General features: G+C 46.8%; 1 protein-coding gene across 6 annotated transcripts in view; it reads left to right on the plus strand.

The window, feature by feature from the left end:
• The window catches only part of ATXN7L1 (ataxin 7 like 1), a gene marked incomplete at both ends in the record, with an annotated part of 240,775 nt that extends 229,136 nt beyond the window's left edge, over positions 1-11,639 (plus strand). For 3 of the 6 annotated variants that reach the window (XM_082846405.1, XM_082846406.1, XM_082846409.1), the window contains 3 exons: positions 2,459-3,398; positions 6,222-6,296; positions 7,895-7,949. In XM_082846405.1, coding sequence (XP_082702531.1) covers positions 2,459-3,398; positions 6,222-6,296; positions 7,895-7,936 — 1,057 coding nt within the window. Of the gene's footprint in view, positions 1-2,458; positions 3,399-5,963; positions 6,012-6,218; positions 6,297-7,894; positions 7,950-10,804 lie in introns of those variants that run through there. The other 3 variants (XM_082846407.1, XM_082846408.1, XM_082846410.1) reach the window with 3 other exon arrangements.
• Positions 11,640-20,642: the final 9,003 nt, after the last annotated feature.

Genomic DNA, 20,642 nt, shown 5'->3' on the forward strand with positions numbered 1-20,642 from the left:
TATGGGACTTCCCTAGGCCAGCGTGCAAAGCTTCAGCTGGGACACAGCCCGCCAAGCTGAAATCCGCTGCCATTTGGCACCTGGAAGAGCACATTAACTGTCTAGCGTGGGGGGAAGGGGTCCCCGGAGACAGTGAGCTGCCACATGCCCCTCTCCCTGCTGCTCCCCTACCCCTTCTCCCCTCCTGACTCTGCTGTCCATTAAGGATGAGTGGGGAGAGGAAGGAAAGAGGTAGAGAGTATGCAGAAAAAGAGCACCCACCCCAGTGCTGAGTGTCAGCCCGGGCACGCTGAGGACTTCAGCTCTGCCGGTCAGCACAAGCTGAAACCTGAATGCCTACAAATAAAAGAAAATAACAAATCAGGACACTCAGAGTAGATCCCAGTTAAGGTCATCGATGGGGGTCCTCTCTAAATGAGCCATCTGGTATTTGTAAATAACTTTTTACTACAAGGCACTGCCAAACCTCCGCCCCTATGGACGCCTATCCGTAGTTTAGCTGGTACGGAACTTAAGTGAAGGAGAGACTTGAGTGGGATGCCTAGAGAATCCCAGGAGTCAGTAGCCAGCGGAGACGGTGCGGTGTGCTGACACCACACGCTCTGAGAAGTGGGCCCTGGTGCTGTTAGGAAGGGGTTGTGCAGTGCCAGACAGTGGTAAGGGCGTGTTTAGACCTTTCCGATCTGACTAATGGGAGTCCTTGCCTGGCATGCATAGTTATGTCGCTGCTGAGAAGTCACCTGCTCACCCATCTACCACCCACCCATCCATCCATCCATTCAGTCATTCATTCATTGCAACAAGTACCACTAATGGAGCCCCAGTTTAGCATTGACAGGGATCTTTTGCTCTCTTTAGGCTCGAGAGAAAATAGATTTTCAAACACCGTCACAGCCACAGTGCGTTTGGCAATGTTTTTCTCCTATATTTGATCTCCTGAGTCTGATGTTTTCAGGGACACTGCGCTTATATATTCAAGGCTTCCTCTGGATTCCACCCTAGAGGTGGAAGCCATGGGCTTCAGCAAACTGCAGGCAGAAGACTGCATCCTCAAAGGGAGCAGGGCTAGGAGAGGCATTTCCTCCTCAGCGGGGCCTCTTCCCAGCGCCGCCTGCCTCACCCCGATGCTGCGGCTGGGAGGGTGGCCTCCAAGGAGAAAAGGGAGGCCCCATTTCACACCTGCCCGCCTTCAAGAGCTGTTTTCGAAGCTCTTGAACGAAGCAGGGCTCGTTCCTAATTTCTGGGGAGCCCAGCTACATGGAACATGATTTCCAGCAGAAACAGGGAGTGGGGAGCAAGGTGAGAAACAGGAAAGAACCAGTTTGAAAATATTCACCTGGCTCCTGAGGTCAGTATCCTTTCCTGAAAAGTCAGGGACATGGTGACCCGGAGGCCCCTGTGCCCCTCTCAGTCCCCAGAGTAGCAGCAACATGGCCCCAAGCCATGGTTTGGAAGTAGAAGCTGTTTCCAGCACACGTCAAAAGACAGAGTTTGCGGGGAGGCCCCCAGAGTAACCCACCACCTGGGGCTGGCCCGGGCTCCACGGAGCGTGAGGCAGGGACCTTGCTCCCAGGTGCCCCCAGCTTTCAGGAAGACCTCCGCCCCGTTCAGATGCTCTCCTGCACTTATCTTCCGAGCAAGCTAGAAATTCCTGATCCCCTTCTCTGAATCCATGAGGGTCCCTGTACCCTTCCCCCTTCCTAACAGAGGGACAGGAAGACCTGCTGAAGGGCAGCCATACCCCAAAGATAGCTCCTGAGTGATCGCTGAGGCAGGGTGAGGTGAAGGGGGAAAAAAAACAGAGCCAACAGCCGGGAGCTGACGTGGAAGTGCCTCTCTACAGGGTAACCCAGAGGCTGCAGGCAGCGAGGGCAGGGGGACTCTGGCCTGTGAGGAGAGAGGTGACTCCCAGATCTCCTCCCGTCAAGAGCAGGGTGGAGAGGCGGGGCACAGGAGGGGTGGGAGGCCCTGAGGGGCAGGGGCTGCAGGGGCACAGGGGACGCTCTGGCCCACGTGTGCAGGTGGCCAAGCCCCGTCCTCACGCCTCTTACTTCAAGCCAGGACCTGAGTGTGAAATGACCCCTTCTCGTTAAAAATTACCTTTGTCACTGCCAGGGGAGAAACCAACAGAGGGGGATACTGCTGGGGAAGTTTCTATTCCAAATAACATTCGCCTTTTATTTATGAACCCAAATCAGCCATTATCTAGTAGCCAAGCATGGAGAAAAGGATCTGAAAACCTGAAAGTAATTAAAACTAGGTTGCTGGATGTTGCAATGGGGGGAACTATAGGGAAGGGCCATAATTCAGATTTTGCCATCCTTCAAGGCTTCATTTTCCATTGTCTGGTTCCGCCAGGGATTTCTCTGTAGCCCTGAAGCTCACACGTAGTCGAGCTTCTGGAGCAATGCCAAACCTGTTTCTCACTGTCTCTCTTTCACTCTTCTCTCATGTTTAGGAAGATCCCTCCTGCGGCAGATAGCCCCATGCCCTCGCCAGCAGCCCACATCACCACCCCTGTTCCAGCATCCGTTTTACAGCCTTTCAGCAACCCCAGTGCTGTGTATCTTCCTTCAGCTCCCATCAGCTCGAGACTCACCTCTTCTTACATAATGACATCAGCCATGCTCTCCAATGCAGCTTTTGTGACATCGCCGGACCCGAGCGCCCTCATGTCACACACCACAGCTTTCCCTCATGTGGCCGCAACCCTCAGCATCATGGACTCAACATTCAAGGCCCCATCTGCCGTGTCCCCGATACCAGCTGTCATCCCTTCCCCATCCCACAAGCCATCCAAAACCAAAACCAGCAAATCCTCAAAAGTCAAAGACCTGTCCGCCCGTAGTGACGAGTCTCCAAGTAACAAAAAGAGGAAGCCGCCGTCTTCGACTTCCGCCTCTCCCTCCGTATCCCTGCAGACATCCCTCTCCCCATTATCAGGGCCCCACAAAAAGAACTGTGTTTTGAATGCCAGTTCAGCTTTGAACTCCTATCAGGCAGCCCCTCCCTATAACAGTCTGTCTGTGCACAACTCAAACAACGGGGTGAGCCCACTCAGTGCCAAACTGGAGCCCTCAGGACGGACCTCGCTGCCCGGCGGCCCTACAGACTTAGTGAGACACATGGGCTCGGGGGGCGGCAGCAGTGACTCCTGTCCCCTCTCTGTGCCCTCCCTTGCAGGGGACCTCTCTCTGGCCTCACACAATGCCGTGTCTTCTCTGCCCCTCTCTTTTGACAAATCAGAAGGAAAAAAGCGTAAGAACTCAAGTTCTAGTAGCAAAGCCTGTAAAATCACTAAAATGCCTGGAATGAATAGCGTTCACAGAAAGAACCCACCCAGCCTTCTTGCACCGGTGCCGGTGCCCGATCCCGTTAACAGCACCTCCTCTCGGCAGGTAAGGGACCCGTCCTTCCAGGAGCCTTCTGGCACCGCCCGGGGATGGTGGGAGGGGGAGCAGGGCAGCGCCCCCCGCTTAGCTATGTGGCCCAGGGAGGTGGCCCAGACAGGTAACGCAAGCATGAGTCCCATCCTCGTTCTCCCCGTGGGCAATTCCACCCTCTGCTCTGAGAGCAATTTATCTAACAGATACTTTCTACAGTGTCCACGCACTGGGCACTGTTCTGAGTCCTATGTGAGCATCACCTCATTTAATCCTCACAACAGCCCAGCGAGGTTGATGCAGTTGTAATCACCACTTTACAGATGAGCAGACTGAGGCACAGAGAGGTTCTGAGTTCCATCACCTCACTCTATTGTATATCTGGAGTTCTGAGGACGATATCATTGAAGAGGTCTATTGCCAAGCAGTTTTATCTGATCTATTGGCATCCCCTTAGGAAGAACCTGAGGCCCAGCCAGGTTAAATGGTGACCTGGGTCCCACCTGGGGGGTGGGAGCGCATGTTTCTGGGGACTGTTCTTCTCACTTTACCAGGCTCCCTACTCCTAAGATAACCCTTTCCTTCCTAAAGTATCGCTGCAGCTCACACCAACTGGCATAGAAGTGTTCAAGGCCACTGTACACAGAGGAGGGTGTACCGTGAGGGGAGCTGGGGGAACGGGAAACGATCCAAGAAGAACTCGTGTTTCTTTCCCTTGAGCCCTGTTCTCATCCCCAAGTCTAGTCTTCCTCTCGAGCTGGGAAGGCTGCTTAGGAAACCCTCCCACCTGACTGTTTGTGTGTAGAGGAGGGAGCAAAGGCGGGTAGGGGGCAGCCTGGGGTCCCTTTGAGCTGAGTCCAGCGGGAGGGACCTCCCCGGACAGCGTGCAGGGATGGTAGCAGCAGCCCCAGGCCGACAGCCACAGAATTCAGTGGGCCAGCCCTGTCTGGGGATGGGGACTTTGGAGACATAAGAGGCAGTTGTTTAAAAGATGTTTTCACGTTTTGCATCATCTTTGTGTGAGACTTGTTAAAACTTCATGAAGAGAACCTCTTGAGGGGGATTCACAAAACACAGGTAAACACACAAGAAACAGCAAGTTTGGATCCCAAGGGCCAGACAAGCTGCAACCGAGGCCAAGGTTGTGGCAGTGGGGGATGGACATAGGTCCTCTCATCAGAGCCCAGGTACTCGCACACATCTGCAGTTCCAGGGGTGCAGAGGAGGGGACCAGCACCCACAGGGTCCCGCAGAGACTAAACTACTGGTCGGTGCCACCTCCAGGTCTCAGGATGGAGGGCAGATCCAGGGCTTCCTCAACTTGAATGTGCACATGAATCACTGGAGGGTCTCAGTAAAATGCACATTCTGAGTCAGCAGGTCTGGGGTGGAGCCTGAGAGTCTGCATTTCTAACAGGCTCCAGGCAGTGCCACGGCACTGGTTTGCGGGCCACACCCTGAGCAGCAAGACTATAGTGTCATCAGTTTTCGATGAAGTTCTAGCAGCTAACACTTACTTATGGGATGGGCTCTGTTCCAAGCACTTGATATATTCATTTAATCTTCACCTGTTATTACCCCCATTTTACAGATGAGTAAACTGAGGCACAGGAAGGTTAAGCAATGTGCCCAAAGTCACACAGCGAGTAAATAATAGGTCTGGGATTTACACCCAAGTAATTTGGCTCTGGGGTCTGGGCTTTTCACCTCTGTGCCTCTGTATTGAGTAAATGTGCCACTGTTGATTCTTTGGTGTGCCAAGACCATATGAAATGTTTAGTAACCATGATGAATTAGTCAAAAACTGTGATGAAAGGAGCAGACAAGCCTCCTTCAGAGAGTGCTCATCAGGGAGATCCAAAAGAGCTGATGAATTTAATGGCTGCCTTGGATCTAGTCAATACTGGTTCTCTAATGCAGCTGATACCTGGGTGCTTGTCACCAGGCCATTAAGAAAAGGCTTTGTCCAGGGTCACCAGGTGTTGGGGGAAGGCCTTTGGAATCTGTGCTGATTGTGTTAGGAGATTGGGAGAGGCATGGCATGAGATTGAGAAATTCAAGGTAAACATGCTTTGAGGACTAACTGGGGATCTATTGAATTGTATCGGGTGGTGTAGGGCCAGAATTTGCCACAGAGATATTAAACCGTACAAAAAACGAGACTGCGAACGTAAGGCAGACGTCTTTACGCGAAGGCGAGTTTAAGTAGAGGATGGGCTCGTCGTAGGAGCTGCCTCCGTAACGTACTCCGCCTCCGTAACGTACTCCAGCCCACCGCGAGCCCAGGTTCGATCACGAGAAAGGGGAGGAGCCCGACGGCCACGCCCCCTCGCCCCTAGTGCTGCGTCATAGGACCGGCCCGCTCAGGCTCCCACTCAGGCTCCCACTGGAAGGGGAAGACTCATGCCTTTTGCCATTTTCCTTAAGAACAGCAAGGAGTGTGCCGGGAAAACTGACTCAGAAAAAGACGCAGGCGTTTATTCCTAGCTGGTCCAGGGGAGTCTGGGCTCGAGGCGAGATGGGTCTGGGACTGCAGTCACAGGTGGAAAAGCTGGGCCTGCTCCCGGAAACTTGCAGTCTGCGCATCTGGGAAGCGGATTAAGATTTCCCCTCCATTCCACGTTCCCTGTGGGTTGAGGGGGGGGCGTCATCAAGGCCCCCCCTGAAACATACTTATTTTCTCTGCCGTTTAAGATGGAAACACGAGTTCCACACGACGGGAGGAGAGCCCTCGAGGTACCGTGCAGCCTCCCCCTTTCCCCTGGCGACTCTTGGTATCGGTGGGTCTCTCCCAAGCTGGCTCCCGTGTCTGAGTAGGGCTTCACTGGTGTCTTTCAGGTTGGGAAAAATAGCAGCCTAGCTTTGTCACAATCCAGTCCTTCAAGCATATCCAGCCCAGGACACAGCCGACAGGTAAGTTACTGGCGGGCAGAAGTCCATAGGCTCATTAGCAGGGTGGAAAGAATGTGGGCTTTGGGGTCAGACCCTGGTTCAAATCTCACATCCAGTTAAGAAAATGGCTACCTGGCTTCTAACACTAGGCCTTCTCGTAATTAGCTGTGTGCCCTTGGGCAAGTTACTTAATTTCTCTGTGCTTTAGTTTCCTCGCCTATAAGATGGGGGTCATTATGGCCCCTATCTCATAAGGCTTTTGTGAGGATTAAATTAATTTGTAGACATAAAGCCCCTGCAAAATGCCTGAGACCTAACACAGGTATTAGCTTTTACTGTTAGCAGCTGTATGGTATTAGGCAGATTACTTCTCTGAGTCTCACTTTTTTCATTTCTTAAATGGCAGAATCGATGCCTACCTCCTAAGGTTATTATGAACATTAAATAAGATGCTGTTGACTAAAGGGCTTTGCTCATGGCAGACACTGGTCAGCACTTTCTTGAGGCCTCTGGTGGGCTGTAGCTACCATTCAGGATGTGGTTTTCATGGTGGGACTATTCAGGGTAGATTTAGGAGTTTTTATAAACTTGAGGTGTGAAAACAGTATAGAAGTGATTATCTCCAGTGGAGTGTGTGCATGTCTGGAGGAGGCCAGGGAGGGTAGGTGAGTAGGGTCGCGTGTGTTCTACGTGATGGGAAAAAAAATACATATATGTCTGTTATGTTGTCTTAGAAGTGCCACAGGTTTCGTAGATACCAGATTACAGTGTTTGGGTGAAGGTTCTAGGGAACGGTTTTGTGTCCTCAGATCTCCACCACTTTGAATCACTGTGGACTATCTGTGCCAGAGCACCTGCAGCCCCTGCTCTGTGTAGGGTCGGGGAGGGAGGGCAATCTGCCTGTTTACGGCGGGCCTCCTGCACGGGTTGCTGGGTGCACCTGGAGACTCCACTTTGACCCTTAGCAGGCACGTGTGCAGTCGCCCACAACTCCAGGCATACCTGCTGGGAACCCACAACGCTAGCCGTCAGCCTAAGTGAACGTAACAGTAATACCAACACCTGCCTTTTGTTGAGCCCTTCCTCTGTAGGCGCCGTGCTCTGCCCCTCACATACGTTACATACCTTTCAACCTTTTAACAACCTGGTCAGGTTGGGGACAAATTGGTTATCCTCGTTTTATAGATGAAGATGAAGGAACTTGAACCAAAACCTGTGTATCCAAAGCCTGTGTGCTTAACCCAGCACTATACTTTTTCCTTAGGTAATTCTCCATGCTGTCTGTGAGTTAGTTAGGAAAACAGAGACTGAAAAACAAAAACAGAAAAACAAAGATTAATTATCCCGGTCGTCCCTCCTGGAGAGGAGCTCCGTGAAGCCCCAGGATTTGCCCCCTTGCTTTCCTTCACAGCTAGAATCTCTGTGCCTACCTTCCATTTACAGAGTTCTTTACTTCCATCACCTCATTTGCTCATCACAGCTGGCTTTTGCCAAATGCAGGAGGTGGGATGGTATCCTTTTCGTTATAGATGAGGAAACAGACTCCCTTCTTGAATTCTTGTGGGTAATCCCAAATGTATGTTTTGGAAACAAGCTTTTTCTTTTCTTTTCTTTCCTAGAAGACCACAAACAGAACGGGCAGGATAAGGACTCTTCCATAACAAGACTATGAAGCCACTTCCAAACCAATGCCTGGCCACGGGACCTCACCCCAGGAGGCCAAGGCCAGGGGAGGGAGGGGAGTGGGCAGTGGGGAAGAGTCTGTTTCCTGTGCCCTGCCTGTGGCTCTGGCCTTTCTTCTTCTTTTTTTAATTGACCAATTTTTAGTTTTGAGGAAAAAGAAAAAGGCAAAAAGAACGTGAATTTGAGATTTACAGAAAACAATACCAGTGTTTTGTTTCCGTTCTTTAACTTGCCACGTATATACCTTCTTCCAAGTTTGGGGTCCCTCCTCTAGCTTCTGATGCTGCTACTGCATCATTTTGCTCCGACCACAAGAGCAGACATTGTAGAATGTCCGTTCCTGGTTGGCATCGTCTGGAACTCTTGAACTTGAGCATGTGCAGTGCTCCTTTCCTTGCCCTCTCCCATCCTTCCCTTCTGTCCCCTCCTACCTGCCACTCTCTGGGTCCCCACTGACCATCAGAGGTACGGGCTCTCAAAAGCTCCCTCTAGACAGCGTGCTGCATCGGGGGGCGGTTACTGGGGAGCAGCCCATGTTTGGGGAGCAGAGAGCTGGAGGGTGGGCGAGTGCCCTCATCAGGTTTCTAGGACGCACCAGCACAGAGGAGGGAGATGCAAAGTTGAGAACAGCAGCCATTTAATGATGGGGCTTAGTACCACTGTCCAGCTGTGCAGCTCAGAGAAGATGTCCTGGGTTAGGGACAGGAGCAGGAATGGACCCGGGAGGTGGCAGGAAGAAGGGCCTGGGGGTAGGAGAAGATATCCTCAAAAGATGGTGGGAACTGGGTGACTGATCATCTGAGCGTGTTAGGAATCCATGCTGCAAAATCCCTTCCAGGGCACCATGTACAAGGGCGCAAAGCTGGGCAAGTCACAGGGGGAGGAATCCCAGGGAAAAGGGCACAAGACCTCAGGAAGCCACTCAGGAAGAGGCACAGTGCCCACCGCTGTGGAAGGTCTCAAGCTGCCCTCCGGGGCGCTGCCAGAGGAGAAAAAGCAGAACCGGAAGGAAAGGCCTGAGGGAAAGCTGCCATGGAGGGTTAATTGCCAAACAGCTGGTGATTGGTGAGAATAATTACTAGCATTGCCCAGCCACCTCCATGCCCTGGGCCGGAGGGCCCCGTGGACTCAGCACACCCATAGATCAGCTCATGCTAGGTTGTCAGAGGCCACCACTCCGACACAGCCAACCCAGGAAGGAGTGGTAAGACCACTGCTTATGGAGAAGAGCCATTTGGAAGATCCGGAAGGGAGAAGCTGGAGGCCTGCAGCTATAAAACTGTTCACACTGGAGTTTTGAAAGAAACCAATACCATAAGCTCTAATTGGGAATCATAGTCAAGAAAGGAATTCACCATATAAAATAAGTGTTCTGTGCTATGAATCATGTAACTTTGTATACAGTATAATGGCAGAGATACCAGGAGGTTTTGCTTCATCCCTAAGTCAGAAATGAATGCCAGTTTTGCAGCTGGACATAAACCCTCATCCCCACCCTGAAGTTTTCCTTTTCTTTCCCATTCCCCCCAAACCCAAGGATCAGACTACTGTTAAATTTCACCGTATGATTGGATTTTGCGAAGACGGGAGGCAAACGGAGTGATTTGCATCAATGGAATTGCACTGACAGTGTTTCTTAATAGGATTACTAAAATTTTTAATATAAAATGAAGATTTTTTTAAAAATCAGGAGTTGATATTAGGTACTAGGACATTAGTTCGGATGATTTCATTTTTATTTCTACAGTGTTAAAAGTGCACTTATATGCTGGTTTATTTCCATCTTGGGAAAAAGAGACTGCAAATTGAAGGGAAGATTGTTACTTTTTCTTTTTTTAAAAAAAAAAAAGGTTAAGGCAGATTTTAAGACTTATAAATGTTTAAGAAATTATAAACAAGGTTAGACCCTTCGAAAAAAAAGTTTAGAAGATATTCTTAAAGTAAATTTTTATAGTGTTAATTTTGTAATAATTTATGTTTTACTATATTACAGAGCTAACTGACCAGAATAGTTTCAGAAACAATATGAAACTTAGGAAAGTTGAAGCAACGTTTATATTTTTAAAATGTTCTTTGAATTATGTTTTTATTGTACATTTCTTCAGACTGAAAAGTATGTACATATCTTTGTTATTTTTGCACAATTTTCGTCTCGTTCGGTTTTAGAAGTCTGGTTTTTTTTTATAATTTATTTTGAGTTGTAATACTTGCAGGAGTAAAAACAAAAAAAAAATCTCAGCAACAAAATAACCCTCTGATTTATAAACTCTTACACTCAAAGAAGGAAAACAAAAGTTGAGAGATTAAGTGGCTGCTTCTGAGAAATAATGTCTCAACAGGGACTAAAGGAGCAATTCAATGGATTTTAAACGTTTTAGCTCTCTACATCTTGAATTGCAAGCTGGAATAAAGAGGCTCCCCACCGAATGCTGCTTACTTGGTGAAAGACTGGCTCTGACCAAGGTGAGGACATTTCTGGAAAACTGAGCAAAAAGGGAAAACCCACGGTGTTTCTTCCTTCACAGTCAACTACAGGTTTACTTTATAATGATGTATTCAGAACTCACAGCTTGAAAAATGGAATGCAAATAAAAGGTTTTCTTTCGGTTTGTTTGAATGGAGTTCAACTGGACCAGCCTATAAAGCATTATTAGGGGGATATTGTTTGGGTACTTCTGCACACCCCACCTAGCCCTCTCTCCCAGCCCCTTGACTGCACACACCCCCATCTGCCTGAAGATCTCGTGACTTGTCGCCAGCCATAGAGGCTCGAAAGCTCTGGTTGTTAAAGCGTAACGCAATGCATAGACCTGTCAGCCATAAAAAAAAAAAAAAAAAAAAGCGACCTGGATAACTTGTATGCCTTCTTTTGTATCAATGTACCAATTGTAAATAATGCTGATCAACCTTTGTAGAGAATAGTTTATACAGCATATTCTATTATTGCTGATTCTCAGTGAACTCTTGTTTTAAAAAAGGAAAAAAAGAAATTTTCTATTTACACCTTCTATTTTGTTATGCTGTCGGCCCATGGCACTTTAACAAAACTCTGTGGGTTTTACGTAGCTGGTCAGTCATGGGGTATATTCAATAACTGTTGTTGCACAGACGAGAATTTGCACCTGCTCATTTGTCCTTTCCTACTACCGATTTTAGAACCTTTTCCAGAAGAATTTTGAAGAAAGCATGTCCAAACATTCTAAACAAATGCCACACTTGTGGAGTGGGTTTCTTTTCTACAATCCATATTTTGTAACACTAAGTATTTTCCTTCTTTGTCCTGCACCTTTATGTATTAGCACTATCAGATAGAATTCATTCCATGCCTGTGATATTGTAAGCAGAATAAATGTCTAAAGTAGGTGTAAATAGTAAATCCTATGGCTTACAGTTTTAAAAAGGAAAGAACAAACATGTATCTATTGATACTGCCGTGGTTCAGCACAAGGTCTGGAGACATTCTCCAGTGAGCGATTGTATTTTTTTTTTTTTTTGCCTTTTTTTTTTTTTTTTGCTTTTTTTTTTTTTGGTAACATGGCTTTGTAAATAAAATAATTTATATGTTTGTAAAAACAGTCTTCGGGTTTTCATAAAATTTAGATTGGGGGTATTGTTTTTTATTCTTTTGGGTGTATGTGTCCTCACCAGACGAGCGTTCCTCCTAGAACCCACATTTAAGGTGTGGAAGAGAGTGAATTCATTCAACAGATATTTATGGAGCATCCCATCTGGGGCTGCCCCTGAGCTAGGCACTCTGCTCAGTGATGAGAAACGTAGTCCCAGCTGCTTGCCGAAGGCACCCTGGTGGGGGAGACAGTACATAAATAAACACACGATCCAACGTGTGATTACAGATTGTGACAAATTCAATGGTAGAAAGAATTGAGTTCTGTGAGAGAAAATAACAGGAGAAAGTGACGTAAAATGGGTTGGGGGTTGTGATCAGGGAGCTCCCTCTGAGGAAGTAAGCTGAAGGCAGAAAGTGTTGGGGAGACAATCCCAGGCAGAGGTGGTCCATGGTGGGAAAAGCCTGCTAAGTTCTTGGAACCTAAGGAACATGCACTGTGGACAGAGCAGGGAAAGGGATGGACAGAAGGCATGGCAAGGTCACAGAAGGACTCCTAGAGTTTGGATTTTTGTGCTCAGTTCAGTGCGAGTCCTTCAAAGGGCTTTACATAGGGCATGGCGTGATGTGATCTGTTGAAAGATCTCTAGCTGCTGTGTGGAGAATCCATCGGAAGTTGTTGCAAGAGACCCAGTGAGACATAGTGTTCGTGTGGTCCCAGGATGGTGACAGTAGATCTGAAAAGAAGTGAGTGGAGTCAAGATCCATTTTACATATTAAATTGACAAGACTGGTTTAGGAATTGGATGTGAGAGTAGGAGAAAGAATGACTCCCAGGTTTCTGCTAGAGCAGTTGTATTAGGTGGAGATGCCATTTCTTCAGATGTGGAAAACCAGAGGAAGAACAGGCTTTGGGGAAGGGGGGGGGGGTGGCAAAAGGAATGTTTCATGAAGATCAGAAGTTCTGTTTTGCACATGTGTGTTTGCTCACGTGTGAGATCACTGAAATCTCTAAGCTGCTGTGTCAAGAAGGCATGGGATACACATGACTGGAGCTCTCAGCAGGTCTAAGTTGGAGGCATCAACTTGGGAATCTTTGTTATATGGATGATATTTAGAGCCACAGGTATGGATGTGATGACTAGAGAAGATGGAGAAGACGAGCAGACATTTGGAGGTTAGGCAGAAGCAGAAAAGCTTGCAAAGAACTCCAAGAGGAAGCGTTCACAAAGAGAAGAGAGAACCCGATAGACAGTGCTTCCCTGGAAGCGAGGACTGTAAGATGCTTCAAGCAGGGAGAAGTCAGCTGAGTTAAGTACTGTTGCAGTATGGGAGAGAGATGGTGTTTAGTCTGGGGTTCTGCAGCATGGAGGTCTTTCGTGACTGTTAACAATCTCCGAGGGCTGTCATAACAAATTGCCACAACTTGGTGGCTTAAAACAACGTAAATTCATTCTCTCAGGGTTCTGGTGCCCAGAAGTTCAAAAACAAGCAGGGCTGCACTTGCTCAAAGGCTATGGAGGAGAATCCTTCCCTGCCTCTTCCGGTTTCTGGTGATGGCTCGTATTCCTTGGCTTGTAGACTCATCACTCCCATCTCTGCCACCTCCTTCACGTGGCCTTCTCTCCCGTTTCTCCTGGGTTTCAAGCCTCCCATGGCCTTTCTCTTATAAGGACTTAAGGCTCACCCTAAATCCTGGATTATATCCTCTCAGGATACTTAAGGTAGTTACATCTTTTTGCAAATAATTCATACTCGCAGGTTCTCAGGGTTACGACTTGGACACAGAGTGACCTTAGCGAAGCAGGTGTGTTGAAGTGGCAGGAGAGTGAAGGAAATTCAATTGTGTTGACAAGTCTTAAGAAGGTTAGAAGGCACAATGGAGTGTTTGGATTTTGTTCCCTTTTGTTTCTTTTGTTTTTCAAGGGAGAAGGGTCCAGATCACATTCATATGCTGGTGAGGGTGGGACAATAGGGGAGGGAGAGGTTGATGAGACAGGAGAAAGGGGTGATTTTTTTTTTTTAAAGGGAAGTTTTTGAGAAGGCAGGAGGGAGGTGAACTTGAACACATGTGGACGTATTGGCCTTTGTAGTGCAGAACAATCAACCGAGGCCTATTAAAAATTTTAAGAGTTTATCTGCACAAAAATGGGATTCAAATCAGGCAGCCCCAAACCAGAAGTGGTTAGGAACTCCACCAACAGGAGCTGGGGTGAGACTTCTATAGAGACAAGGTGGAAGCAAAGTAAGGTAGGTATTGATTGGCTGTAGCTTAAAGCCTAGTTGGCTGTTTGTGATTGATTGTCCCCAGCATTTTGGATTTTGTAACCTTGAGACATTTACAGACTTAGATTCTGGTTTGCTTACATAGGCCTCTAGGGCATTAGAGCATCTCAGTCTAATGGCCTCTTTGTTTGACTAACTTAACAGTAGTCAGAAGGACACTTCCTCCAGGGAGATGGGGAAGAAAGAAGTCAGCTTGTAGATTCACTGCTGAGAAGATGAGGGAATCCCCCATCTGATGGCTTCCATTTTCTCAGCGACCGTGGGGCAAGCTGGGTGTGCCTGAGAGCTCAGAAGAAGTTTGAGAAGAGGAAAGAAAGAATTAAGTACTTACTAATGAAACTGGATTGCCACACAGCATTGAGAGCACATTTGAGATTTGTGGTCAAAGCACAGTCCTGGCATGGTGATGACAGCCTTGGGGAGTGGTTTGAGCACATCAAGGGTAGAGCAAGGCCACTTGGAGCCAACACTCTTGGGCAAACTTCGGCAAATTTCTTAGCGTTTTGCCTCAGGCCTAACTGTAAATATTTTCACTATTGTACAGGAAAAAAAAAAAAAAAAAAACAGAGGAAGCAGCTTTGAAGCTTGAGGAAGCTTCACAGAGGAAGCACATTGCACATAAACGTTTGTATAATTGGATTATCCATAGCCACAAAACGTCAGTGTGGCGCTTCTAGCAGCAAGGACATCATGTATCCCTTGGTTCTGAGCTTTGTCTGAGACTGGCTGTCCATCACTGTTCTGGCCTGGTGACTTCTAACTCCATTTTTTTTTTTTTTTTTTTTTTTTTTGCGGTACGCGGGCCTCTCACCGCTGCGGCCTCTCCCGTTGCGGAGCACAGGCTCCGGACGCACAGGCTCAGCGGCCATGGCTCACGGGCCCAGCTGCTCCGCGGCATGTAGGATCTTCCCAGACAGGGGCACGAACCCGTGTCCCCTGCATCGGCAGGCGGACTCTCAACCACTGCGCCACCAGGGAAGCCCTCTAACTCCATTTTGAAGGGAGCCTAGACATCCTATATTTTCCCAACCTGGAACTCTGAGAAGCCTCAAAATTAGTCATAGGCTTGGAGAATCAGTGTGAAAACTGGAAGTAATAATGAAGACCCTCTCCTGCAGGTGAGGAAACTGAGACACAGACAGGTCGAATGAGGTACCAAGAGCACACAGCTGGCTGACAGGCAAGCCTGTCCCCCCTTCAATCTGGTGCTCTGTCCATTCTGTTTCCCTGCCTCCTGTAGAAATAAACTGCACCTACTGACTTTTCTTCCTAAGCCCCGTGGATATTTCCAGAAAGGTATTTTATAATTCTGTGTGCCTCCTAGCTGGTTGGCTCAGGTCTCCAGAATTTAATTTTACAATACGTCAGTATTTTCCTCCTTTTGATTTTTCCACTAGGCAATAACTTCTTGCTTTCTGATCTGGTCGGAGCTATTCTGGAATGTCAGGTTTAAGGTATCCATGTCACTGAGCAAAGTTCCCAGGAGTGTATTTCAATAAGTTTATTTTCTATTCATTACATCTTCGTAAGCCATTCAGCTAGAAAAGTAAATGAGGAAGGTGTAAGAAAACTGAACGCCTCAAACACTCAATCAGTCCCACGCAAGTCTGAATCATTGCAAAATCACAATGGGAGCCAACAGCTCGGAGGCGCTGCATTTATTGTGACAATTGAAATCACAAATCTGATCTAAGGTCATTAACATTGGAAGGGTTCTCTTAATTTTAGAAGATTGTGGAGCTTTTCTGGATTCCTCCTTTCGCCTTTAAGTATTTCCGTAAATTTTTTTTTTTTTTTTTTTTTTTTTTTTTTTTTTTTGGCGGTACGCGGGCCTCTCACTGTTGTGGCCTCTCCCGTTGCGGAGCACAGGCTCCGGACGCGCAGGCTCTGCGGCCATGGCTCACGGGCCCAGCCGCTCCGCGGCACATGGGATCTTCCCGGACCGGGGCACGAACCCGGGTCCCCTGCATCGGCAGCCGGACTCTCAACCACTGTGCCACCAGGGAAGCCCCTTCAGTAAATTTTTAATCAAAGCAGCAGCAGCATCACAAAAGCGTTCACATCATCAGGCAACTGAGCTAGCTGCTGGGGGTGGGGGGCTGTGAAAGTAGGGGCTTGCATGGTCTGTATTAGGGTTTTCATTTTCTCTCTAGCCACTTCACTTCTCTATTGGATTTCCTAGCTGGCCTTATCACTAACCCCGCTCCACTACCCACCCCCAATCTCCCCCATGTTCCTGAATAATCCAGATGCAGTGTTGGAGGGCTGGCAGGTAGAGGGTAGCAATTCTGGCACATTATTGGGATAGGGCAAAGGCAGAGCCCCATGGAAGTGAAGAGAAGGGAGAGGAAAAACATGATTCCGGGGCTTTTCCTTTGGAAAGAATCAGATGCATGTTTCTGTTTCTGTTTGCAGTTTTTACAAGTCTCTCGGTCCTGTCCAGCTCAATAAACTGAGAAGGTTTGGATCCGTACTAGATGCTCAGTACTGGGCCTGCCTGGCCGCTGGACACACCAGAGACGGTATCTCCTGCAGTTCTCACTGTCCAGCATTTGGAGGATGTTCCCTCCGGGTCCTTGCCGAGCCCAGTACTGCTCAACATTTTAATTAATGAATCGGTATTCAGAGTAACCTTGGTGAATTAAAGCCATGAATACAAACAGACAGATTTATAGAATAGATGTCACCTTTCGGGGGCACAAGGGAGGTTTCTGGTGCTAGCAGTGTTCTGTATCTTGACCTGGGGGCTTGTTAAATGAATAGAATCACTGATGAAATATTTATCTGATTGTGTACTTAAGATTCATTAATTTTACTGTGCACTTTTAAATTTAAAAGTTTACACACAGACACAAAAGGTAAAGGGCAAACTTGGAGCCATAATTGTCTTTGCAGAAAGAAGAAAGTTAGAAGTGGTTTGAGGAGAATACTAATAAGCCCGTTTTCTCCCCAGATCCCCCAGAGGCAGTAGGTACCACAGAGAAGGGGTGCACAATGGGGTGAAAATGGGGAAGAGGGGCTTGAAGTCTCACATGAGGTTGTCAGGCCCCTCAGAGCCCCCTTCAACTCCCACATGCAGCCAAGTGGCTACTCTCTCTCCCCCCACCCTCCCGCCCCAGCAGGGGACTAAAAAGTTATTTTCTGGAAAAATTGAATGGGAAGCTGAGATTCAGGATCCAAGGAAACCAGGTCCAGCAGAGAAAGTTACCTTGGGGTGGAATAGGGGGGTGGGATGAGGCACAAGATTGTCTCTTTTCATCATAAACTATAGAATTTTAATGTGTTACAAAAATGTGTGTGTTGCTTTGATATTTAAAAAATTCAGATAAGTATATTATCAGGACACCTACACGATGATGAAATACATGGGAGCCATTAGATGATCTCACTTTTGTGTTTCCAGAATACAGTGTTTGGCTTTGGGCTTGGCAGCGTAAAAACACTGGATACAGGACCAGAGAAAAGCGGTGAAAGTGATCAAATATAGTTGATTACAGTGAATAGTTGTGGAATACACTGTCCTGGAGGTGGCTAAAAATGGAATGCCTGGGATGGCCTTAAAAACAATCCTCCTTCACAGGGGGACTTTCCCAATGGAGATTTTCTGCTGGTAAAGTTTGGTGTGGTTATGTGGGTTACATTGACATGCTGGTGCTTTTTCATTCAAAAAACATGTATATTTCATGTTTCCTTGGACTTCAAATTTATCTGTAGGACCCTCTTAAAGGACTGTGTTATCCAAGGTTGTTTGGATCCTAAAACAATAACAGGCATACAGTTGGCATACAATACACATTTGCTGAGTTAAAAAATGGAGTGGTGTGTTGGTGGTAAATGTCAAACATCCAGCTTTAGGGGTGGCAGGGGAAGCACTTGCTGATTTCTGTAATGTTAATACATCCACCGTGACTGATTTCAAGCTATCGGCATGACCTCTCTGAATCCAGAGGGGGAAGAGAAGTGCACATTAACTCCTGTGAGCCTGGGCAAGCTAGCCCCAGCATACAGAGATTTTGGCCAATGCAAAAGACATGCTTATGACCACTGATACTATATCAATTCACGTTAAACTACAAGAAATAATCTAATCCATTAGTCAGGCCATAAAGGAGAATTTTGCTATCAGTTGGAAATAACCAACGTTCAAATCAACAATTTCTTACCACTTTTTACTTTTTTTTTAAACTTATTCCTGCTTGAAAAGGGCACTGGGGCAAAGCGGATGTCTTAGTTTCCAAAATTATATCCAAGCAATTATCTTTCTTGTATAAGCAATCCCCACTCTGTGGGCTGTGCTCCAAATGTTTCATTTGGAACCTAATATATTCTTCCACTTAAATGTAATATCAAGGGTGATTAGGTTGCAGGACAACCCACAAAAGCCTATAGATCCCACAATGTACCTGAAGTCTGATATCAGTGCAGTGGTATTATTTTGGGAAGTGCGTCCTCGGTTTCAGCCAGGGAAGGCAGGATTGTATGCCACCTGGCTGCTGTCCCGGCTATGAGAGACCACTCCCTGCCACCCTGCCATCTGCCAGGAGAGTAAAGACTTCTGGCCTGTACCCTGAGCAGACTTCCAGCTCTAAGCCAAACCCGCACTACTCTGACATCAAGAAAACAGCTAGAAGGACAGGGATTCCCCTGGCGGTGGTACTGGTGGTACTTGTGGTACTGGCGGTGATGGTGGTAGGGGGAGTGAGTAATAACATTACTGATTATGTGTTTTACATCTTTTCTAATTTAATCCTTACCATAACTCTATGAGGTCGCTAAGATTATTACCCCCATTTTAGCGATGAGAAAACTAAAGTTTTGAGAGGTCAAGTAATTTGGTCAGGATCACACAGCTGGTAAATGGCGAAGCCTCTTGAGAAAGGGTCCTTAACTCCCCATGTAAACTGTGTATCAATAAATAGGAGATCATCTGAGGTCATCCTTCATACAAGTAATTTAGAAGCTCAAAGAACGTTGTTCGTAAGTTTTGTTCTGGGCCTCAATTTGGTGAATCTAACGAAAGCTTAAACAGACATAGTCAGTGTGATGGGGGCTAAATTTAGGCTTAGGTTATATATAATATGATGTTCGGAAATGCAGAAGTAGCCTCCAAAATGAAACAGAACAGAAAAAAGAAGAGTTCATGTAAAAACTGGTGAAATCCAAATGAGGTCTATACTTGAGCTAATAGTATTGTACCGATGCTGAGGTCCTGGTTTAACAAAGACAGTGTTCTACGGTTATGTAAGACAGTATCATTGAGAGGAACCCAAGGAGGATACACTGGAACTCTTTGTACCATTTTGCAACTTCTTGTGAGTCTTAAACTATTTGAGAGGATTAAAAAAAAAAATTTTAATGAAGTACTGTAGAGGGGGTACCAAAGCACCAGAGCTATTATCCCAATCTCCTCCTGAGATCCTTTGTACTGTGGCCATGCTGTTGATATTTTCTACATTTTCATGTTTTGTAAAATGGATTTAAATTAATGTTTCGAGATGTTTTTAGCATTTTTGCTCTTTTTAGGTTATTGAAGAATGAGGAAAGCTTCTGAGTAGATGAGGCACTATCACACATATTTGAGTGTTACCATTTCACAAAGACTAACTTTGAGACTTGAGTTCCACAGAACCCTGTGTACCTGGTAAATCACAGTTGCAAAGCTAAAACAGGAGTCCGTGTTAGTTCCACTTGACACGAAGACTAATACGATGTCACTACTAGACCGTGTTCTGGTGGGTTTTTTTTTTTTAACTCCAAAAATGCAGCTCACCAATAAAGCAACTTGGTGAAAATGAAATTATCAGGTTCCAAACTATGTCTCCCTTATGATTTGCATAAGAACATTAAGCACATAGTATATATACCTTTAGCTCCTCCCATCTTGACATGCAGAACAAGAACCTATAGTTCTTTAGAGCTGCAACACAAAATCTGAAAGATTAACCAAAAAATCTTTCAATAGGAAACCGTATAGGACAGCCTGTGGACGTAGGCTGTAGGATATATTTAGTCACGATTTCCCCCTTCTCATTTTAACAAGGCGATTAAGATAATAACAGTGAACACTTACGTAGTTCTTAGTACATGCCTGGCACCATTTTTTAAAAGAGCTTTACATACATTAACTCAGTCCTGAAGACATCCTCTATGAGGTAGATACACTGTTCCCATTCTGTCCTTGAGGACACCGAGGCAGAGAATTTAGGTGTTTGGCCCAATATCACAAAGTTATTAATAGTCAGTGGTAAAACAGAGTGTTAAAGTGAGGCAGTCTGGCTCCAGAGGCCTCTGCAGGACACTGCCTCACCATACAATTGCTCAGAAAAAGTGGGCTTCATATATTTCTCCCCTTTAACAGCAACCAAAACTCCTAGTTGAGGCATCTCTAACTTGTCCCTGGTTGACAGAGAAAATGGAGAGAGGGAGTTAGCCCACATTCTGTCCTGGCTACTCATGTCCCCCCACTTTCCCTTTTATCCATGCCCTCCCCCAAACACACACACTAACCCTGAGCTATAACTCCCAAGTTGACAGGCAGGTTGACAAGTCTGTCCAACACCAAAGCCTGAACCCTTCATGCTAGTGGTCCACAAATGGAGTGACCATGTATTAAGATGACCTGGGACGTTCCCAGTATTATGGTTGAAAGCTTCATGGTAACGGACCCCTCATAGTCCTGGGCAAACCAGGACAGTTGGTCACTCTGTGCTCTAGAACCACTCAGGAAGCTGGTAAAAAGCTGTGATGCCTGAGGCAGCCCCCCACCCTTGCACCCTGGCCCCCAAGGCAATTATATCAGACTCTCTGGGGGGTGAAGGGGCAGACACTGTATT

Source organism: Leucopleurus acutus (assembly GCF_964270905.1).
Source record: "Leucopleurus acutus genome assembly, chromosome: 9".
Lineage (NCBI taxonomy): Eukaryota > Metazoa > Chordata > Mammalia > Artiodactyla > Delphinidae > Leucopleurus > Leucopleurus acutus.